The sequence below is a fragment of the Dendrobates tinctorius genome, unplaced genomic scaffold (genome assembly GCF_039654945.1).
Source record: "Dendrobates tinctorius isolate UK_male_01 unplaced genomic scaffold, ASM3965494v1 ptg000186l, whole genome shotgun sequence".
NCBI classification, from domain to species: Eukaryota; Metazoa; Chordata; class Amphibia; order Anura; family Dendrobatidae; genus Dendrobates; species Dendrobates tinctorius.
The window spans coordinates 1,954,942-1,978,177 of record NW_027361853.1 but is presented as its reverse complement, the minus strand read 5'-3'; the positions used below and the strand labels follow the sequence as shown (position 1 = coordinate 1,978,177).

Here is a 23,236-nt window from a genome sequence, read left to right as displayed (position 1 = left end):
CTATGTGACAGGCTCGATGGCACAGCTGTGACCAAAGTGACTAGAGGATAAGGGAGATTTTGAATTTCTGCAGACACTTGTGGACACTGGACACTTTTGGATTGTGTGAGGCCCAATGAATATCTGAGCGCTATGTGACAGGCTCGATGGCACAGCTGTGACCAAAGTGACTAGAGGATAAGTGAGATTTTGAATTTCAGCAGACACTTGTGGACACTGGACACTTTTGGATTGTGTGAGGCCCAATGAATATCTGAGCGCTTTGTGACAGGCTCGATGGCACAGCTGTGACCAAAGTGACTAGAGGATAAGTGAGATTTTGAATTTCAGCAGACACTTGTGGACACTGGACACTTTTGGATTGTGTGAGGCCCAATGAATATCTGAGCGCTATGTGACAGGCTCGATGGCACAGCTGTGACCAAAGTGACTAGAGGATAAGGGAGATTTTGAATTTCAGCAGACACTTGTGGATTGTGTGAGGCCCAATGAATATCTGAGCGCTATGTGACAGGCTCGATGGCACAGCTGTGACCAAAGTGACTAGAGGATAAGGGAGATTTTGAATTTCAGCAGACACTTGTGGACACTGGACACTTTTGGATTGTGTGAGGCCCAATGAATATCTGAGCGCTATGTGACAGGCTCGATGGCACAGCTGTGACCAAAGTGACTAGAGGATAAGGGAGATTTTGAATTTCTGCAGACATTTGTGGACACTGGACACTTTTGGATTGTGTGAGGCCCAATGAATATCTGAGCGCTATGTGACAGGCTCGATGGCACAGCTGTGACCAAAGTGACTAGAGGATAAGTGAGATTTTGAATTTCAGCAGACACTTGTGGACACTGGACACTTTTGGATTGTGTGAGGCCCAATGAATATCACAGCACTATGTGACAGGCTCGATGGCACAGCTGTGACCAAAGTGACTAGAGGATAAGGGAGATTTTGAATTTCAGCAGACACTTGTGGACACTGGACACTTTTGGATTGTGTGAGGCCCAATGAATATCTGAGCGCTATGTGACAGGCTCGATGGCACAGCTGTGACCAAAGTGACTAGAGGATAAGGGAGATTTTGAATTTCAGCAGACACTTGTGGACACTGGACACTTTTGGATTGTGTGAGGCCCAATGAATATCTGAGCGCTATGTGACAGGCTCGATGGCACAGCTGTGACCAAAGTGACTAGAGGATAAGGGAGATTTTGAATTTCTGCACACACTTGTGGACACTGGACACTTTTGGATTGTGTGAGGCCCAATGAATATCTCAGCGCTATGTGACAGGCTCGATGGCACAGCTGTGACCAAAGTGACTAGAGGATAAGTGAGATTTTGAATTTCAGCAGACACTTGTGGACTCTGGACACTTTTGGATTGTGTGAGGACCAATGAATATCTGAGCGCTATGTGACAGGCTCGATGGCACAGCTGTGACCAAAGTGACTAGAGGATAAGGGAGAGTTTGAATTTCAGCAGACACTTGTGGACACTGGACACTTTTGGATTGTGTGAGGCCCAATGAATATCTGAACGCTATGTGACAGGCTCGATGGCACAGCTGTGACCAAAGTGACTAGAGGATAAGGGAGATTTTGAATTTCTGCAGACACTTGTGGACACTGGACACTTTTGGATTGTGTGAGGCCCAATGAATATCTGAGCGCTATGTGACAGGCTCGATGGCACAGCTGTGACCAAAGTGACTAGAGGATAAGTGAGATTTTGAATTTCAGCAGACACTTGTGGACACTGGACACTTTTGGATTGTGTGAGGCCCAATGAATATCTGAGCGCTATGTGACAGGCTCGATGGCACAGCTGTGACCAAAGTGACTAGAGGATAAGTGAGATTTTGAATTTCAGCAGACACTTGTGGACACTGGACACTTTTGGATTGTGTGAGGCCCAATGAATATCTGAGCGCTATGTGACAGGCTCGATGGCACAGCTGTGACCAAAGTGACTAGAGGATAAGGGAGATTTTGAATTTCAGTAGACACTTGTGGACTGTGTGAGGCCCAATGAATATCTGAGCGCTATGTGACAGGCTCGATGGCACAGCTGTGACCAAAGTGACTAGAGGATAAGGGAGATTTTGAATTTCAGCAGACACTTGTGGACACTGGACACTTTTGGATTGTGTGAGGCCCAATGAATATCTGAGCGCTATGTGACAGGCTCGATGGCACAGCTGTGACCAAAGTGACTAGAGGATAAGGGAGATTTTGAATTTCTGCTGACACTTGTGGACACTGGACACTTTTGGATTGTGTGAGGCCCAATGAATATCTGAGCGCTATGTGACAGGCTCGATGGCACAGCTGTGACCAAAGTGACTAGAGGATAAGTGAGATTTTGAATTTCAGCAGACACTTGTGGACACTGGACACTTTTGGATTGTGTGAGGCCCAATAAATATCTGAGCGCTATGTGACAGGCTCGATGGCACAGCTGTGACCAAAGTGACTAGAGGATAAGGGAGATTTTGAATTTCAGCAGACACTTGTGGACACTGGACACTTTTGGATTGTGTGAGGCCCAATGAATATCTGAGCGCTATGTGACAGGCTCGATGGCACAGCTGTGACCAAAGTGACTTGAGGATAAGGGAGATTTTGAATTTCTGCACACACTTGTGGACACTGGACACTTTTGGATTGTGTGAGGCCCAATGAATATCTGAGCGCTATGTGACAGGCTCGATGGCACAGCTGTGACCAAAGTGACTAGAGGATAAGGGAGATTTTGAATTTCTGCACACACTTGTGGACACTGGACACTTTTGGATTGTGTGAGGCCCAATGAATATCTGAGCGCTATGTGACAGGCTCGATGGCACAGCTGTGACCAAAGTGACTAGAGAATAAGGGAGATTTTGAATTTCTGCACACACTTGTGGACACTGGACACTTTTGGATTGTGTGAGGCCCAATGAATATCTGAGCGCTATGTGACAGGCTCAATGGCACAGCTGTGAACAAAGTGACTAGAGGATAAGTGAGATTTTGAATTTCAGCAGACACTTGTGGACACTGGACACTTTTGGATTGTGTGAGGCCCAATGAATATCTGAGCGCTATGTGACAGGCTCGATGGCACAGCTGTGACCAAAGTGACTAGAGGATAAGTGAGATTTTGAATTTCAGCAGACACTTGTGGACACTGGACACTTTTGGATTGTGTGAGGCCCAATGAATATCTGAGCGCTATGTGACAGGCTCGATGGCACAGCTGTGACAAAAGTGACTAGAGGATAAGTGAGATTTTGAATTTCAGCAGACACTTGTGGAAACTGGACACTTTTGGATTGTGTGAGGCCCAATGAATATCTGAGTGCTATGTGACAGGCTCGATGGCACAGCTGTGACCAAAGTGACTAGAGGATAAGGGAGATTTTGAATTTCAGCAGACACTTGTGGACACTGGACACTTTTGGATTGTGTGAGGCCCAATGAATATCTGAGCGCTATGTGACAGGCTCGATGGCACAGCTGTGACCAAAGTGACTAGAGGATAAGTGAGATTTTGAATTTCTGCACACACTTGTGGATTGTGTGAGGCCCAATGAATATCTGAGCGCTATGTGACAGGCTCGATGGCACAGCTGTGACCAAAGTGACTAGAGGATAAGTGAGATTTTGAATTTCAGCAGACACTTGTGGACACTGGACACTTTTGGATTGTGTGAGGCCCAATGAATATCACAGCGCTATGTGACAGGCTCGATGGCACAGCTGTGACCAAAGTGACTAGAGGATAAGGGAGATTTTGAATTTCAGCAGACACTTGTGGACACTGGACACTTTTGGATTGTGTGAGGCCCAATGAATATCTGAGCGCTATGTGACAGGCTCGATGGCACAGCTGTGACCAAAGTGACTAGAGGATAAGGGAGATTTTGAATTTCAGCAGACACTTGTGGACACTGGACACTTTTGGATTGTGTGAGGCCCAATGAATATCTGAGCGCTATGTGACAGGCTTGATGGCACAGCTGTGACCAAAGTGACTAGAGGATAAGTGAGATTTTGAATTTCAGCAGACACTTGTGGACACTGGACACTTTTGGATTGTGTGAGGCCCAAAGAATATCTGAGCGCTATGTGACAGGCTTGATGGCACAGCTGTGACCAAAGTGACTAGAGGATAAGTGAGATTTTGAATTTCAGCAGACACTTGTGGACACTAGACACTTTTGGATTGTGTGAGGCCCAATGAATATCTGAGCGCTATGTGACAGGCTCGATGGCACAGCTGTGACCAAAGTGACTAGAGGATAAGGGAGATTTTGAATTTCAGCAGACACTTGTGGATTGTGTGAGGCCCAATGAATATCTGAGCGCTATGTGAGAGGCTCGATGGCACAGCTGTGACCAAAGTGACTAGAGGTTAAGGGAGATTTTGAATTTCAGCAGACACTTGTGGACACTGGACACTTTTGGATTGTGTGAGGCCCAATGAATATCTAAGCGCTATGTGACAGGCTCGATGGCACAGCTGTGACCAAAGTGACTAGAGGATAAGGGAGATTTTGAATTTCTGCAGACACTTGTGGACACTGGACACTTTTGGATTGTGTGAGGCCCAATGAATATCTGAGCGCTATATGACAGGCTTGTTGGCACAGCTGTGATCAAAGTGACTAGAGGATAAGTGAGATTTTGAATTTCAGCAGACACTTGTGGACACTGGACACTTTTGGATTGTGTGAGGCCCAATGAATATCACAGCGCTATGTGACAGGCTCGATGGCACAGCTGTGACCAAAGTGACTAGAGGATAAGGGAGATTTTGAATTTCAGCAGACACTTGTGGACACTGGACACTTTTGGATTGTGTGAGGCCCAATGAATATCTGAGCGCTATGTGACAGGCTCGATGGCACAGCTGTGACCAAAGTGACTAGAGGATAAGGGAGATTTTGAATTTCAGCAGACACTTGTGGACACTGGACACTTTTGGATTGTGTGAGGCCCAATGAATATCTGAGCGCTATGTGACAGGCTCGATGGCACAGCTGTGACCAAAGTGACTAGAGGATAAGGGAGATTTTGAATTTCTGCACACACTTGTGGACACTGGACACTTTTGGATTGTGTGAGGCCCAATGAATATCTGAGCGCTATGTGACAGGCTCGATGGCACAGCTGTGACCAAAGTGACTAGAGGATAAGTGAGATTTTGAATTTCAGCAGACACTTGTGGACACTGGACACTTTTGGATTGTGTGAGGCCCAATGAATATCTGAGCGCTATTTGACAGGCTCAATGGCACAGCTGTGACCAAAGTGACTAGAGGATAAGTGAGATTTTGAATTTCAGCAGACACTTGTGGACACTGGACACTTTTGGATTGTGTGAGGCCCAATGAATATCTGAGCGCTATGTGACAGGCTCGATGACACAGCTGTGACCAAAGTGACTAGAGGATAAGGGAGATTTTGAATTTCAGCAGACACTTGTGGACACTGGACACTTTTGGATTGTGTGAGGCCCAATGAATATCTGAGCGCTATGTGACAGGCTCGATGGCACAGCTGTGACCAAAGTGACTAGAGGATAAGGGAGATTTTGAATTTCTGCACACACTTGTGGACACTGGACACTTTTGGATTGTGTGAGGCCCAATGAATATCTGAGCGCTATGTGACAGGCTCGATGGCACAGCTGTGACCAAAGTGACTAGAGGATAAGTGAGATTTTGAAATTCAGCAGACACTTGTGGACACTGGACACTTTTGGATTGTGTGAGGCCCAATGAATATCTGAGCGCTATGTGACAGGCTCGATGGCACAGCTGTGACCAAAGTGACTAGAGGATAAGGGAGATTTTGAATTTCTGCACACACTTGTGGACACTGGACACTTTTGGATTGTGTGAGGCCCAATGAATATCTGAGCGCTATGTGACAGGCTCGATGGCACAGCTGTGATCAAAGTGACTAGAGGATAAGGGAGATTTTGAATTTCTGCACACACTTGTGGACACTGGACACTTTTGGATTGTGTGAGGCCCAATGAATATCTGAGCGCTATGTGACAGGCTCGATGGCACAGCTGTGACCAAAGTGACTAGAGGATAAGTGAGATTTTGAATTTCAGCAGACACTTGTGGACACTGGACACTTTTGGATTGTGTGAGGCCCAATGAATATCTGAGCGCTATGTGACAGGCTCAATGGCACAGCTGTGACCAAAGTGACTAGAGGATAAGTGAGATTTTGAATTTCAGCAGACACTTGTGGACACTGGACACTTTTGGATTGTGTGAGGCCCAATGAATATCTGAGCGCTATGTGACAGGCTCGATGGCACAGCTGTGACCAAAGTGACTAGAGGATAAGGGAGATTTTGAATTTCAGCAGACACTTGTGGACAATGGACACTTTTGGATTGTGTGAGGCCCAATGAATATCTGAGCGCTATGTGACAGGCTCGATGGCACAGCTGTGACCAAAGTGACTAGAGGATAAGGGAGATTTTGAATTTCTGCACACACTTGTGGACACTGGACACTTTTGGATTGTGTGAGGCCCAATGAATATCTGAGCGCTATGTGACAGGCTCGATGGCACAGCTGTGACCAAAGTGACTAGAGGATAAGTGAGATTTTGAATTTCAGCAGACACTTGTGGACACTGGACACTTTTGGATTGTGTGAGGCCCAATGAATATCTGAGCGCTATGTGACAGGCTCGATGGCACAGCTGTGACCAAAGTGACTAGAGAATAAGTGAGATTTTGAATTTCAGCAGACACTTGTGGACACTGGACACTTTTGGATTGTGTGAGGCCCAATGAATATCTGAGCGCTATGTGACATGCTCAATGGCACAGCTGTGACCAAAGTGACTAGAGGATAAGTGAGATTTTGAATTTCAGCAGACACTTGTGGACACAGGACACTTTTGGATTGTGTGAGGCCCAATGAATATCTGAGCGCTATGTGACAGGCTCGATGGCACAGCTGTGACCAAAGTGACTAGAGGATAAGGGAGATTTTGAATTTCTGCAGACACTTGTGGACACTGGACACTTTTGGATTGTGTGAGGCCCAATGAATATCTGAGCGCTATGTGACAGGCTCGATGGCACAGCTGTGACCAAAGTGACTAGAGGATAAGTGAGATTTTGAATTTCAGCAGACACTTGTGGACACTGGACACTTTTGGATTGTGTGAGGCCCAATGAATATCTGAGCGCTATGTGACAGGCTCGATGGCACAGCTGTGACCAAAGTGACTAGAGGATAAGGGAGATTTTGAATTTCAGCAGACACTTGTGGATTGTGTGAGGACCAATGAATATCTGAGCGCTATGTGACAGGCTCGATGGCACAGCTGTGACCAAAGTGACTAGAGGATAAGGGAGAGTTTGAATTTCAGCAGACACTTGTGGACACTGGACACTTTTGGATTGTGTGAGGCCCAATGAATATCTGAACGCTATGTGACAGGCTCGATGGCACAGCTGTGACCAAAGTGACTAGAGGATAAGGGAGATTTTGAATTTCTGCAGACACTTGTGGACACTGGACACTTTTGGATTGTGTGAGGCCCAATGAATATCTGAGCGCTATGTGACAGGCTCGATGGCACAGCTGTGACCAAAGTGACTAGAGGATAAGTGAGATTTTGAATTTCAGCAGACACTTGTGGACACTGGACACTTTTGGATTGTGTGAGGCCCAATGAATATCTGAGCGCTATGTGACAGGCTCGATGGTACAGCTGTGACCAAAGTGACTAGAGGATAAGTGAGATTTTGAATTTCAGCAGACACTTGTGGACACTGGACACTTTTGGATTGTGTGAGGCCCAATGAATATCTGAGCGCTATGTGACAGGCTCGATGGCACAGCTGTGACCAAAGTGACTAGAGGATAAGGGAGATTTTGAATTTCAGTAGACACTTGTGGACTGTGTGAGGCCCAATGAATATCTGAGCGCTATGTGACAGGCTCGATGGCACAGCTGTGACCAAAGTGACTAGAGGATAAGGGAGATTTTGAATTTCAGCAGACACTTGTGGACACTGGACACTTTTGGATTGTGTGAGGCCCAATGAATATCTGAGCGCTATGTGACAGGCTCGATGGCACAGCTGTGACCAAAGTGACTAGAGGATAAGGGAGATTTTGAATTTCTGCTGACACTTGTGGACACTGGACACTTTTGGATTGTGTGAGGCCCAATGAATATCTGAGCGCTATGTGACAGGCTCGATGGCACAGCTGTGACCAAAGTGACTAGAGGATAAGTGAGATTTTGAATTTCAGCAGACACTTGTGGACACTGGACACTTTTGGATTGTGTGAGGCCCAATAAATATCTGAGCGCTATGTGACAGGCTCGATGGCACAGCTGTGACCAAAGTGACTAGAGGATAAGGGAGATTTTGAATTTCAGCAGACACTTGTGGACACTGGACACTTTTGGATTGTGTGAGGCCCAATGAATATCTGAGCGCTATGTGACAGGCTCGATGGCACAGCTGTGACCAAAGTGACTTGAGGATAAGGGAGATTTTGAATTTCTGCACACACTTGTGGACACTGGACACTTTTGGATTGTGTGAGGCCCAATGAATATCTGAGCGCTATGTGACAGGCTCGATGGCACAGCTGTGACCAAAGTGACTAGAGGATAAGGGAGATTTTGAATTTCTGCACACACTTGTGGACACTGGACACTTTTGGATTGTGTGAGGCCCAATGAATATCTGAGCGCTATGTGACAGGCTCGATGGCACAGCTGTGACCAAAGTGACTAGAGGATAAGGGAGATTTTGAATTTCTGCACACACTTGTGGACACTGGACACTTTTGGATTGTGTGAGGCCCAATGAATATCTGAGCGCTATGTGACAGGCTCAATGGCACAGCTGTGAACAAAGTGACTAGAGGATAAGTGAGATTTTGAATTTCAGCAGACACTTGTGGACACTGGACACTTTTGGATTGTGTGAGGCCCAATGAATATCTGAGCGCTATGTGACAGGCTCGATGGCACAGCTGTGACCAAAGTGACTAGAGGATAAGTGAGATTTTGAATTTCAGCAGACACTTGTGGACACTGGACACTTTTGGATTGTGTGAGGCCCAATGAATATCTGAGCGCTATGTGACAGGCTCGATGGCACAGCTGTGACAAAAGTGACTAGAGGATAAGTGAGATTTTGAATTTCAGCAGACACTTGTGGAAACTGGACACTTTTGGATTGTGTGAGGCCCAATGAATATCTGAGTGCTATGTGACAGGCTCGATGGCACAGCTGTGACCAAAGTGACTAGAGGATAAGGGAGATTTTGAATTTCAGCAGACACTTGTGGACACTGGACACTTTTGGATTGTGTGAGGCCCAATGAATATCTGAGCGCTATGTGACAGGCTCGATGGCACAGCTGTGACCAAAGTGACTAGAGGATAAGTGAGATTTTGAATTTCTGCACACACTTGTGGATTGTGTGAGGCCCAATGAATATCTGAGCGCTATGTGACAGGCTCGATGGCACAGCTGTGACCAAAGTGACTAGAGGATAAGTGAGATTTTGAATTTCAGCAGACACTTGTGGACACTGGACACTTTTGGATTGTGTGAGGCCCAATGAATATCACAGCGCTATGTGACAGGCTCGATGGCACAGCTGTGACCAAAGTGACTAGAGGATAAGGGAGATTTTGAATTTCAGCAGACACTTGTGGACACTGGACACTTTTGGATTGTGTGAGGCCCAATGAATATCTGAGCGCTATGTGACAGGCTCGATGGCACAGCTGTGACCAAAGTGACTAGAGGATAAGGGAGATTTTGAATTTCAGCAGACACTTGTGGACACTGGACACTTTTGGATTGTGTGAGGCCCAAAGAATATCTGAGCGCTATGTGACAGGCTTGATGGCACAGCTGTGACCAAAGTGACTAGAGGATAAGTGAGATTTTGAATTTCAGCAGACACTTGTGGACACTGGACACTTTTGGATTGTGTGAGGCCCAAAGAATATCTGAGCGCTATGTGACAGGCTTGATGGCACAGCTGTGACCAAAGTGACTAGAGGATAAGTGAGATTTTGAATTTCAGCAGACACTTGTGGACACTAGACACTTTTGGATTGTGTGAGGCCCAATGAATATCTGAGCGCTATGTGACAGGCTCGATGGCACAGCTGTGACCAAAGTGACTAGAGGATAAGGGAGATTTTGAATTTCAGCAGACACTTGTGGATTGTGTGAGGCCCAATGAATATCTGAGCGCTATGTGACAGGCTCGATGGCACAGCTGTGACCAAAGTGACTAGAGGATAAGGGAGATTTTGAATTTCAGCAGACACTTGTGGACACTGGACACTTTTGGATTGTGTGAGGCCCAATGAATATCTAAGCGCTATGTGACAGGCTCGAAGGCACAGCTGTGACCAAAGTGACTAGAGGATAAGGGAGATTTTGAATTTCTGCAGACACTTGTGGACACTGGACACTTTTGGATTGTGTGAGGCCCAATGAATATCTGAGCGCTATATGACAGGCTTGTTGGCACAGCTGTGACCAAAGTGACTAGAGGATAAGTGAGATTTTGAATTTCAGCAGACACTTGTGGACACTGGACACTTTTGGATTGTGTGAGGCCCAATGAATATCACAGCGCTATGTGACAGGCTCGATGGCACAGCTGTGACCAAAGTGACTAGAGGATAAGGGAGATTTTGAATTTCAGCAGACACTTGTGGACACTGGACACTTTTGGATTGTGTGAGGCCCAATGAATATCTGAGCGCTATGTGACAGGCTCGATGGCACAGCTGTGACCAAAGTGACTAGAGGATAAGGGAGATTTTGAATTTCAGCAGACACTTGTGGACACTGGACACTTTTGGATTGTGTGAGGCCCAATGAATATCTGAGCGCTATGTGACAGGCTCGATGGCACAGCTGTGACCAAAGTGACTAGAGGATAAGGGAGATTTTGAATTTCTGCACACACTTGTGGACACTGGACACTTTTGGATTGTGTGAGGCCCAATGAATATCTGAGCGCTATGTGACAGGCTCGATGGCACAGCTGTGACCAAAGTGACTAGAGGATAAGTGAGATTTTGAATTTCAGCAGACACTTGTGGACACTGGACACTTTTGGATTGTGTGAGGCCCAATGAATATCTGAGCGCTATTTGACAGGCTCAATGGCACAGCTGTGACCAAAGTGACTAGAGGATAAGTGAGATTTTGAATTTCAGCAGACACTTGTGGACACTGGACACTTTTGGATTGTGTGAGGCCCAATGAATATCTGAGCGCTATGTGACAGGCTCGATGACACAGCTGTGACCAAAGTGACTAGAGGATAAGGGAGATTTTGAATTTCAGCAGACACTTGTGGACACTGGACACTTTTGGATTGTGTGAGGCCCAATGAATATCTGAGCGCTATGTGACAGGCTCGATGGCAGAGCTGTGACCAAAGTGACTAGAGGATAAGGGAGATTTTGAATTTCTGCACACACTTGTGGACACTGGACACTTTTGGATTGTGTGAGGCCCAATGAATATCTGAGCGCTATGTGACAGGCTCGATGGCACAGCTGTGACCAAAGTGACTAGAGGATAAGTGAGATTTTGAAATTCAGCAGACACTTGTGGACACTGGACACTTTTGGATTGTGTGAGGCCCAATGAATATCTGAGCGCTATGTGACAGGCTCGATGGCACAGCTGTGACCAAAGTGACTAGAGGATAAGGGAGATTTTGAATTTCTGCACACACTTGTGGACACTGGACACTTTTGGATTGTGTGAGGCCCAATGAATATCTGAGCGCTATGTGACAGGCTCGATGGCACAGCTGTGACCAAAGTGACTAGAGGATAAGGGAGATTTTGAATTTCTGCACACACTTGTGGACACTGGACACTTTTGGATTGTGTGAGGCCCAATGAATATCTGAGCGCTATGTGACAGGCTCGATGGCACAGCTGTGACCAAAGTGACTAGAGGATAAGTGAGATTTTGAATTTCAGCAGACACTTGTGGACACTGGACACTTTTGGATTGTGTGAGGCCCAATGAATATCTGAGCGCTATGTGACAGGCTCAATGGCACAGCTGTGACCAAAGTGACTAGAGGATAAGTGAGATTTTGAATTTCAGCAGACACTTGTGGACACTGGACACTTTTGGATTGTGTGAGGCCCAATGAATATCTGAGCGCTATGTGACAGGCTCGATGGCACAGCTGTGACCAAAGTGACTAGAGGATAAGGGAGATTTTGAATTTCAGCAGACACTTGTGGACACTGGACACTTTTGGATTGTGTGAGGCCCAATGAATATCTGAGCGCTATGTGACAGGCTCGATGGCACAGCTGTGACCAAAGTGACTAGAGGATAAGGGAGATTTAGAATTTCTGCACACACTTGTGGACACTGGACACTTTTGGATTGTGTGAGGCCCAATGAATATCTGAGCGCTATGTGACAGGCTCGATGGCACAGCTGTGACCAAAGTGACTAGAGGATAAGTGAGATTTTGAATTTCAGCAGACACTTGTGGACACTGGACACTTTTGGATTGTGTGAGGCCCAATGAATATCTGAGCGCTATGTGACAGGCTCGATGGCACAGCTGTGACCAAAGTGACTAGAGGATAAGTGAGATTTTGAATTTCAGCAGACACTTGTGGACACTGGACACTTTTGGATTGTGTGAGGCCCAATGAATATCTGAGCGCTATGTGACATGCTCAATGGCACAGCTGTGACCAAAGTGACTAGAGGATAAGTGAGATTTTGAATTTCAGCAGACACTTGTGGACACTGGACACTTTTGGATTGTGTGAGGCCCAATGAATATCTGAGCGCTATGTGACAGGCTCGATGGCACAGCTGTGACCAAAGTGACTAGAGGATAAGGGAGATTTTGAATTTCTGCAGACACTTGTGGACACTGGACACTTTTGGATTGTGTGAGGCCCAATGAATATCTGAGCGCTATGTGACAGGCTCGATGGCACAGCTGTGACCAAAGTGACTAGAGGATAAGTGAGATTTTGAATTTCAGCAGACACTTGTGGACACTGGACACTTTTGGATTGTGTGAGGCCCAATGAATATCTGAGCGCTATGTGACAGGCTCGATGGCACAGCTGTGACCAAAGTGACTAGAGGATAAGTGAGATTTTGAATTTCAGCAGACACTTGTGGACACTGGACACTTTTGGATTGTGTGAGGCCCAATGAATATCTGAGCGCTATGTGACAGGCTCAATGGCACAGCTGTGACCAAAGTGACTAGAGGATAAGGGAGATTTTGAATTTCAGCAGACACTTGTGGATTGTGTGAGGCCCAATGAATATCTGAGCGCTATGTGACAGGCTCGATGGCACAGCTGTGACCAAAGTGACTAGAGGATAAGGGAGATTTTGAATTTCAGCAGACACTTGTGGACACTGGACACTTTTGGATTGTGTGAGGCCCAATGAATATCTGAGCGCTATGTGACAGGCTCGATGGCACAGCTGTGACCAAAGTGACTAGAGGATAAGGGAGATTTTGAATTTCTGCAGACATTTGTGGACACTGGACACTTTTGGATTGTGTGAGGCCCAATGAATATCTGAGCGCTATGTGACAGGCTCGATGGCACAGCTGTGACCAAAGTGACTAGAGGATAAGTGAGATTTTGAATTTCAGCAGACACTTGTGGACACTGGACACTTTTGGATTGTGTGAGGCCCAATGAATATCACAGCACTATGTGACAGGCTCGATGGCACAGCTGTGACCAAAGTGACTAGAGGATAAGGGAGATTTTGAATTTCAGCAGACACTTGTGGACACTGGACACTTTTGGATTGTGTGAGGCCCAATGAATATCTGAGCGCTATGTGACAGGCTCGATGACACAGCTGTGACCAAAGTGACTAGAGGATAAGGGAGATTTTGAATTTCAGCAGACACTTGTGGACACTGGACACTTTTGGATTGTGTGAGGCCCAATGAATATCTGAGCGCTATGTGACAGGCTCGATGGCACAGCTGTGACCAAAGTGACTAGAGGATAAGGGAGATTTTGAATTTCTGCACACACTTGTGGACACTGGACACTTTTGGATTGTGTGAGGCCCAATGAATATCTGAGCGCTATGTGACAGGCTCGATGGCACAGCTGTGACCAAAGTGACTAGAGGATAAGTGAGATTTTGAATTTCAGCAGACACTTGTGTACACTGGACACTTTTGGATTGTGTGAGGCCCAATGAATATCTGAGCGCTATGTGACAGGCTCGATGGCACAGCTGTGACCAAAGTGACTAGAGGATAAGGGAGATTTTGAATTTCTGCACACACTTGTGGACACTGGACACTTTTGGATTGTGTGAGGCCCAATGAATATCTGAGCGCTATGTGACAGGCTCGATGGCACAGCTGTGACCAAAGTGACTAGAGGATAAGGGAGATTTTGAATTTCTGCACACACTTGTGGACACTGGACACTTTTGGATTGTGTGAGGCCCAATGAATATCTGAGCGCTATGTGACAGGCTCGATGGCACAGCTGTGACCAAAGTGACTAGAGGATAAGTGAGATTTTGAATTTCAGCAGACACTTGTGGACACTGGACACTTTTGGATTGTGTGAGGCCCAATGAATATCTGAGCGCTATGTGACAGGCTCAATGGCACAGCTGTGACCAAAGTGACTAGAGGATAAGTGAGATTTTGAATTTCAGCAGACACTTGTGGACACTGGACACTTTTGGATTGTGTGAGGCCCAATGAATATCTGAGTGCTATGTGACAGGCTCGATGGCACAGCTGTAACCAAAGTGACTAGAGGATAAGGGAGATTTTGAATTTCAGCAGACACTTGTGGACACTGGACACTTTTGGATTGTGTGAGGCCCAATGAATATCTGAGCGCTATGTGACAGGCTCGATGGCACAGCTGTGACCAAAGTGACTAGAGGATAAGGGAGATTTTGAATTTCTGCACACACTTGTGGACACTGAACACTTTTGGATTGTGTGAGGCCCAATGAATATCTGAGCGCTATGTGACAGGCTCGATGGCACAGCTGTGACCAAAGTGACTAGAGGATAAGTGAGATTTTGAATTTCAGCAGACACTTGTGGACACTGGACACTTTTGGATTGTGTGAGGCCCAATGAATATCTGAGCGCTATGTGACAGGCTCGATGGCACAGCTGTGACCAAAGTGACTAGAGGATAAGGGAGATTTTGAATTTCTGCACACACTTGTGGACACTGGACACTTTTGGATTGTGTGAGGCCCAATGTATATCTGAGCGCTATGTGACAGGCTTGATAGCACAGCTGTGACCAAAGTGACTAGAGGATAAGTGAGATTTTGAATTTCAGCAGACACTTGTGGACACTGGACACTTTTGGATTGTGTGAGGCCCAATGAATATCTGAGCGCTATGTGACAGGCTCGATGGCACAGCTGTGACCAAAGTGACTAGAGGATAAGGGAGATTTTGAATTTCAGCAGACACTTGTGGATTGTGTGAGGACCAATGAATATCTGAGCGCTATGTGACAGGCTCGATGGCACAGCTGTGACCAAAGTGACTAGAGGATAAGGGAGATTTTGAATTTCAGCAGACACTTGTGGACACTGGACACTTTTGGATTGTGTGAGGCCCAATGAATATCTGAGCGCTATGTGACAGGCTCGATGGCACAGCTGTGACCAAAGTTACTAGAGGATAAGGGAGATTTTGAATTTCTGCAGACACTTGTGGACACTGGACACTTTTGGATTGTGTGAGGCCCAATGAATATCTGAGCGCTATGTGACAGGCTCGATGGCACAGCTGTGACCAAAGTGACTAGAGGATAAGTGAGATTTTGAATTTCAGCAGACACTTGTGGACACTGGACACTTTTGGATTGTGTGAGGCCCAATGAATATCTGAGCGCTATGTGACAGGCTCGATGGCACAGCTGTGACCAAAGTGACTAGAGGATAAGTGAGATTTTGAATTTCAGCAGACACTTGTGGACACTGGACACTTTTGGATTGTGTGAGGCCCAATGAATATCTGAGCGCTATGTGACAGGCTCGATGGCACAGCTGTGACCAAAGTGACTAGAGCATAAGTGAGATTTTGAATTTCAGCAGACACTTGTGGACACTGGACACTTTTGGATTGTGTGAGGCCCAATGAATATCTGAGCGCTATGTGACAGTCTCGATGGCACAGCTGTGACCAAAGTGACTAGAGGATAAGGGAGATTTTGAATTTCAGCAGACACTTGTGGATTGTGTGAGGCCCAATGAATATCTGAGCGCTATGTGACAGGCTCGATGGCACAGCTGTGACCAAAGTGACTAGAGGATAAGGGAGATTTTGAATTTCAGCAGACACTTGTGGACACTGGACACTTTTGGATTGTGTGAGGCCCAATGAATATCTGAGCGCTATGTGACAGGCTCGATGGCACAGCTGTGACCAAAGTGACTAGAGGATAAGGGAGATTTTGAATTTCTGCAGACACTTGTGGACACTGGACACTTTTGGATTGTGTGAGGCCCAATGAATATCTGAGCGCTATGTGACAGGCTCGATGGCACAGCTGTGACCAAAGTGACTAGAGGATAAGTGAGATTTTGAATTTCAGCAGACACTTGTGGACACTGGACACTTTTGGATTGTGTGAGGCCCAATAAATATCTGAGCGCTATGTGAGAGGCTCGATGGCACAGCTGTGACCAAAGTGACTAGAGGATAAGGGAGATTTTGAATTTCAGCAGACACTTGTGGACACTGGACACTTTTGGATTGTGTGAGGCCCAATGAATATCTGAGCGCTATGTGACAGGCTCGATGGCACAGCTGTGACCAAAGTGACTTGAGGATAAGGGAGATTTTGAATTTCTGCACACACTTGTGGACACTGGACACTTTTGGATTGTGTGAGGCCCAATGAATATCTGAGCGCTATGTGACAGGCTCGATGGCACAGCTGTGACCAAAGTGACTAGAGGATAAGGGAGATTTTGAATTTCTGCACACACTTGTGGACACTGGACACTTTTGGATTGTGTGAGGCCCAATGAATATCTGAGCGCTATGTGACAGGCTCGATGGCACAGCTGTGACCAAAGTGACTAGAGGATAAGGGAGATTTTGAATTTCTGCACACACTTGTGGACACTGGACACTTTTGGATTGTGTGAGGCCCAATGAATATCTGAGCGCTATGTGACAGGCTCGATGGCACAGCTGTGACCAAAGTGACTAGAGGATAAGTGAGATTTTGAATTTCAGCAGACACTTGTGGACACTGGACACTTTTGGATTGTGTGAGGCCCAATGAATATCTGAGCGCTATGTGACATGCTCGATGGCACAGCTGTGACCAAAGTGACTAGAGGATAAGTGAGATTTTGATTTTCAGCAGACACTTGTGGACACTGGACACTTTTGGATTGTGTGAGGCCCAATGAATATCTGAGCGCTATGTGACAGGCTCGATGGCACAGCTGTGACCAAAGTGACTAGAGGATAAGGGAGATTTTGAATTTCAGCAGACACTTGTGGACACTGGACACTTTTGGATTGTGTGAGGCCCAATGAATATCTGAGCGCTATGTGACAGGCTCGATGGCACAGCTGTGACCAAAGTGACTAGAGGATAAGGGAGATTTTGAATTTCTGCACACACTTGTGGACACTAGACACTTTTGGATTGTGTGAGGCCCAATGAATATCTGAGCGCTATGTGACAGGCTCGATGGCACAGCTGTGACCAAAGTGACTAGAGGATAAGGGAGATTTTGAGTTTCAGCAGACACTTGTGGACACTGGACACTTTTGGATTGTGTGAGGCCCAATGAATATCTGAGCGCTATGTGACAGGCTCGATGGCACAGCTGTGACCAAAGTGACTAGAGGATAAGGGAGATTTTGAATTTCTGCACACACTTGTGGACACTGGACACTTATGGATTGTGTGAGGCCCACTAAATATCACAGCGCTATGTCACAGGCAGAAATTGGCTAGTGTATCACAAACTACAAGGTGTATGTAGAATTGGGCAGAATAGGAATCTCCCTAGAGTGCAGGTCTGTAAGAACGGAACATGTCCTCGTTTTATTCTCACAGAGTGACACACTGATAGCTTCACTGTGGCTGTGATAACAGCCGTTACACGGTACTGTGTGAGGAGCGTACACCGCTGTATGGTGTGAAAAAATGCACGCTCAGTACCTCAGCAGGATAAAAAAAAAAATTGGGATTGCTTTTAAAAAAAGCAGTTTGCGGAGCAGTTTGTAAACAGCAATGCAGGAATGTCAGGAAGCCTTAGAAGGCAGCCCAACAACCAAAACCACTGATACACCACTATATAGCCTCCCCTTGCACTGCACACACAGTGACTGGTGTGTTGTACAGGCAAAATCGCTAGCAGCAGAAGCAGTTTTTTTTTCTTCACAGCAGGACAAAAAAAAAAATTGGGATTGCTTTTAAAAAAGCAGTTTGCGGAACAGTGGGTAAACAGCAATGCAGGAATGTCAGGAAGCCTTAGAAGGCAGCCCAACAACCAACACCGCTGATACACCACTATATAGCCTCCCCTTGCACTGCACACACAGTGACTGGTGTGTTGTACAGGCAAAATCGCTAGCAGCAGAAGCAGTTTTTTTTTCTTCTTCCCTGCCTAACGCTCTCCCTACAGAATCAGCAGCATTCTCTCTCTATGCTAAGATCGGCAGAAGTAAGATGGCGGTCGGCGTGCATGCCCTTTTATACCCCCTGTGACGCCCACCAAAGCAAGCCAATCACTTGCATGCCCTTCTGAAAGATGGTGGTGACCCGTGCCTATGTCATCACGTTGCCCACAGTGTCCGTGGATTCTGATTGGCTGAAAAAGAGCGCAAAACAAACTTTTGAAACGCGACTTTGGCGCGTAAGTCGCCGACCTCGTGGCCGACCTCATCCTAGGGTCGGGTTTCGTTTCATGAAACCCGACTTTGCCAAAAGTCGGCGACTTTTGAAATTTTTCGACCCGTTTCGCTCAACTCCAATAATGATATTATAAATATAAATTATAAGGTAATATAATATATGGTGGTAATATCAGTTTCAGTACAGTGGTTTTGATTAATGATCAGTATGGTGATATTATCACTACTGTATATACAGGTAATATTTGCTCATGTTCTGGTAGTATTATTTAGCTATTACATTGCTACTGAGCCTATACACCGCTCTAGGTGTACTTGCTCATGCAGGAGTCGCACACTTCAGATCAATATTTTAGTGGTCAAGTGTTTAACATTGAAATGGGAAAGCTCATCTTTTATGAAAGAAAGAAAAACCCTACAAGAATGGATAAAACTCACTTGAGAGTCTCCGTCGACATCTGCAGGTTATAATTTTTTTCAGTTTCTGGAAGTTTGGAAAATTCTACCAAACAAGGATGCTGACGTTTATTATCATCTCGCACCTAAAAAAAAAGAACATTCATGTTACACATATGAGATCTGTAGTCATCGTAAAGATTAAATTTTTGCCAGTATATAAGTGAGCCATGGAAATGTATGGTCACACTAACATTATTCCTCCTTTTTACATAAATCAAAAAGGAAAGTATAATGAGTGATAATGGATAATAACACGTAACCTTTCTTTTTTAACACATTGGTCAAAATACAGAAAATAAATCTGTCAGCTATGATTAGGATTTTTTCTACCTGAGAAATGTGAGCATTATGTTTTTGGTTTTTTTTTAACATGTGCACATTCTGTCAATGTTTATTTTATTCTATATTATTAAGGGTTCAAACTTATTGGAAGTTCCTTTGGATACTTCTCTCTAAGGCTAGTTTCACACTAGCATTACCAAGTGCAGCGAAGGGCCTCTGCTCTAGCTCCATCCCTGGCCGCGCCCCCTCTGGTCAGCTCCTCCTATGGCCGCATGATGCTGCATGCGATCAGTGTACCCTATATTTAGCGTTGGGTATGCTGGCCGTGCGCTGGTATGGTTTTGCCGGCGCATACGCCCCTTTTTGCGCTGCGCTGAGCGCACAAAAATACAACAGAGTGCGTTTGGCGCACGTTGGCGTAGCGCAAAAAGGGCGCATGCGCCAGCAAAACCATACCAGCGCACGGCCAGCATACCCAACGCTAAATATAGGGTATGCTGATCACACGCAGCGTCTTACGGCCATAGAAAGAGCTGACCGGAGGGGACGCGGCCGGGGGCGGAGCTTAGCGGCGGCCCTGCGCTGCACTTGGTAACGCTAGTGTGAAACTAGCCTAATACAAGAGTGGTGAACTGAATTGACACTTCTTTCTTTTTTTTGCCAATTTTTTACCCCTAGAAAGCCCCACCACCAATTGTAATCATTAGGACTGTGGGTCATTTCTCTACAATTATTTGTAAATGCAACAGAATAGAAAACCATATTAAAAAATGTAAATTGAAACTTAACAACCTAAAACCTAATTCCTTATTATCAGTTATAGGGATAATAGTACTCAACACAGTGTTTCTTACAGGTGAACTTTTATCAACGTCAGAGAGAAAATAGTAAGGCTTCAAAGCTCCCAGGAAGACAAAGCTCTTCTCATAAAGAAATTATGTATATGGCCAAGTAATATTGTTCTTCAGAATAAATCTTAAAAATATACACGGGAATTATTTTTATTCTATATTTTGGCTCATACAATTTTGTCTGACCTCACTAGCATAGAGCATGATTGTATTTAGCTAGAATAGTGCTATCATTTCTGTACTACCTTAAATTAAGAAAGCAGATGAGCAGGATAAAACTTCACAGTAGAACCTACCATGTGGAATACACATAGTGAAGCATACATTTATAGAAACTACACAATTATATGTTCTAAAATGGACTTGTAAAACCAACAGATCTCATATAACCTTAGAAGGCAGAAATTATAAATAATTATATACCTTTCCGTAGATCCAACCAAGTTCAATTTTATTCATGCCCCAAAGTTCATGGATGTTTTCTGCTAATTTGTCTCGTATCTTCTCAAGATGAGGAGGTAAAACAATCTATAAAAGGGTACAAAAATTATTTATTGTTAGCATGCAAATAGATGCTTGGAAATTCACATTGCTTGGTGAAAATACAGATATACTTTAAAGTGTGAAAGAAGAGTTAAGAGTAGAAGAAGGCATACCTGGCTGGTATCAATGGGACAAGGAATGAATGAGGCTTGGGACAGGAAGTGTGTTGTCCCCAACAAATCCCGAACTCCTTCACAATCTCTTTTGTATTCTTTTACAGGCTCCACTCTCATCTTCTCTTTTGGCAACAGGGCTTCATAACATGGAGCATAGCCAGCTGGGGGTAAGAACTTGAATTCTCCGTGGCGTCCACCAAGAAGAAATCGGACCCTAGAAGATCAGAAATCACTAGCCTGTTTTCAGCAACTTTTCAGTATGTATGTAACATTACATTTCTACTCCCATTGAAAAATAACATAGATTACAGAACAGGAGAAGGACTTGGGAATTTAGGTTATGAGTATGTTGAGCATCAAGACTCAATATCAGGTAGTGGTTGCAAGAGCATAAAAAAAAAAGATTTTAAAGGGAACCTGTCACCAGGAAAAAACATTATTAACCTGCAGAAATATGCAGGTTATTGACTTTTCTAACCGTCCCGACGCCCTACTTAGCCGAACATTGTGGGGAGAAAATTAACTTTACTGCAGGCCCTAATATAGAGCCAGTGTCAGCCAGTGCGGGAGTGCGGTCACAGCTGCTGTTTACTCAGAGCGATGACTGAACCCACGACAGCACTGCCTCGTGACTAAAACCAGAATGTTGTCGGGGGTGTGATGCAGTGACCCCTGTGACAGCTAGAGGGCACTGTATGGGCTTCCCTGGACATGCATGCAGGCATTTCCTTTATTGTGATAGGGAAATGGTGAGCGGCAGGATTGTAAATGGCCAATATGTATCACAAGGGTGGGTGCCTTGTGATGGAAGCTGGAACGTGTATTGATCAGCAGAGGTACTGATGAGGGTTTATTACTGTGTATAAGGGAAGCTTCCAGGTGACTTGGTGAGATGGGTGGGACCAATCACCTACAAATCCACCCAGGGGCATGTGTCTGAATGCCCAATGTAAAGCCTGTGTGTGTATGGCTGGGTGTGTTGAAAGGAACTGCAATGAGGTCATGAGCCATGTGATCCATACCTCACCTGTGGGTGTGGCTATGGACCATATAATATGCCTGAGGTCTGGTCACATGAGAGAGAGTGCATGGACCAGATTGGTTCATGTGGAAGGTCCTGGAAGGCCTATGTGTTGGAAGGTGTGCTACCTCCCTGAAGAGCACATGGAGACTTTGGACCTGGTGAAGCCTGTGTGTTGGGAGACCTTGGGAGGAGGGTCGGATCCCTGAACAGCACCTGGACAGGCCACGTGTATTATCAGAGTCTGTGACAGCCTGCGTTTGGGGAGCCACTGCCCGGCTGTGGGTCTGGAACCATGAGGCAGCCTAGTGAATAAGGCACTGTCCGGAACGGTGATCCCAGTGCGGCCGCGTCCCTGAGAGAAAGGACTAACCAAGAGTCGGCGTCTGGAGCAGGAGCTCCTAAGAGGTAACCCCGGACAGGCAGAAATAACTGTGTTGAGGCTATAGAGCCTGTTTACTGGACATGGCACAGCCTGTGTGGCCACAGGTCTGAGAGAGCGGAGCCCAAATATGAACACTGGCCTGTCTGATGTAAGACTGTTGCGTTTTATGGTTTATGCTGTATAATAAATCATACGGCCTACTTAAGTGGAAAGTGTTCCTGTGTGTCGTGAATCCGCTGCCAAGTGAGTGTTCCCCAACACAAAACAAGAGGTGCTACCTTACAGGGGGAATAAAGTTAATTTTCTCCCCGCAGCGTTCGGCTACATGCAGGCGCCAGGCACGTTATTTACGCTATTAACCTGCCTTTTAACCCTATATTTGCAGGTTAAAAGCATTTTTTTCTGGTGACAGGTTCCCTTTAAGGGTTATAAAAAGAGAGACATAAGCCTGTGATTCCCATTTAATATTACTATTCTGCAAATCCTGTGTATAGCCTCATCTTGAGCATAGAATCTAGTTTTTGGCTCCACATTCTAGAAAGTGCTTTGGGAAGTTACAGTGGAGTCAAAGATGGGCAGCGATTTGTTCAGATTAGGAAATAGGTGCCTCAGATGTTACCTCATATTCTATATAAAAA

General features: G+C 45.5%; 1 protein-coding gene across 1 annotated transcript in view; it reads right to left on the bottom strand.

Moving 5' to 3' along the window:
- RYR3 (ryanodine receptor 3) overlaps positions 1-23,236 on the bottom strand; it is an 869,465-nt gene that overhangs the window by 483,804 nt on the left and 362,425 nt on the right. Inside the window, exons 21-23 of the mRNA XM_073552155.1 lie at positions 21,190-21,406; positions 20,957-21,061; positions 19,380-19,483 (exon numbers count right to left, since the gene is read on the bottom strand). Coding sequence (XP_073408256.1) covers positions 19,380-19,483; positions 20,957-21,061; positions 21,190-21,406 — 426 coding nt within the window. The remainder of the gene's footprint in view (positions 1-19,379; positions 19,484-20,956; positions 21,062-21,189; positions 21,407-23,236) is intronic.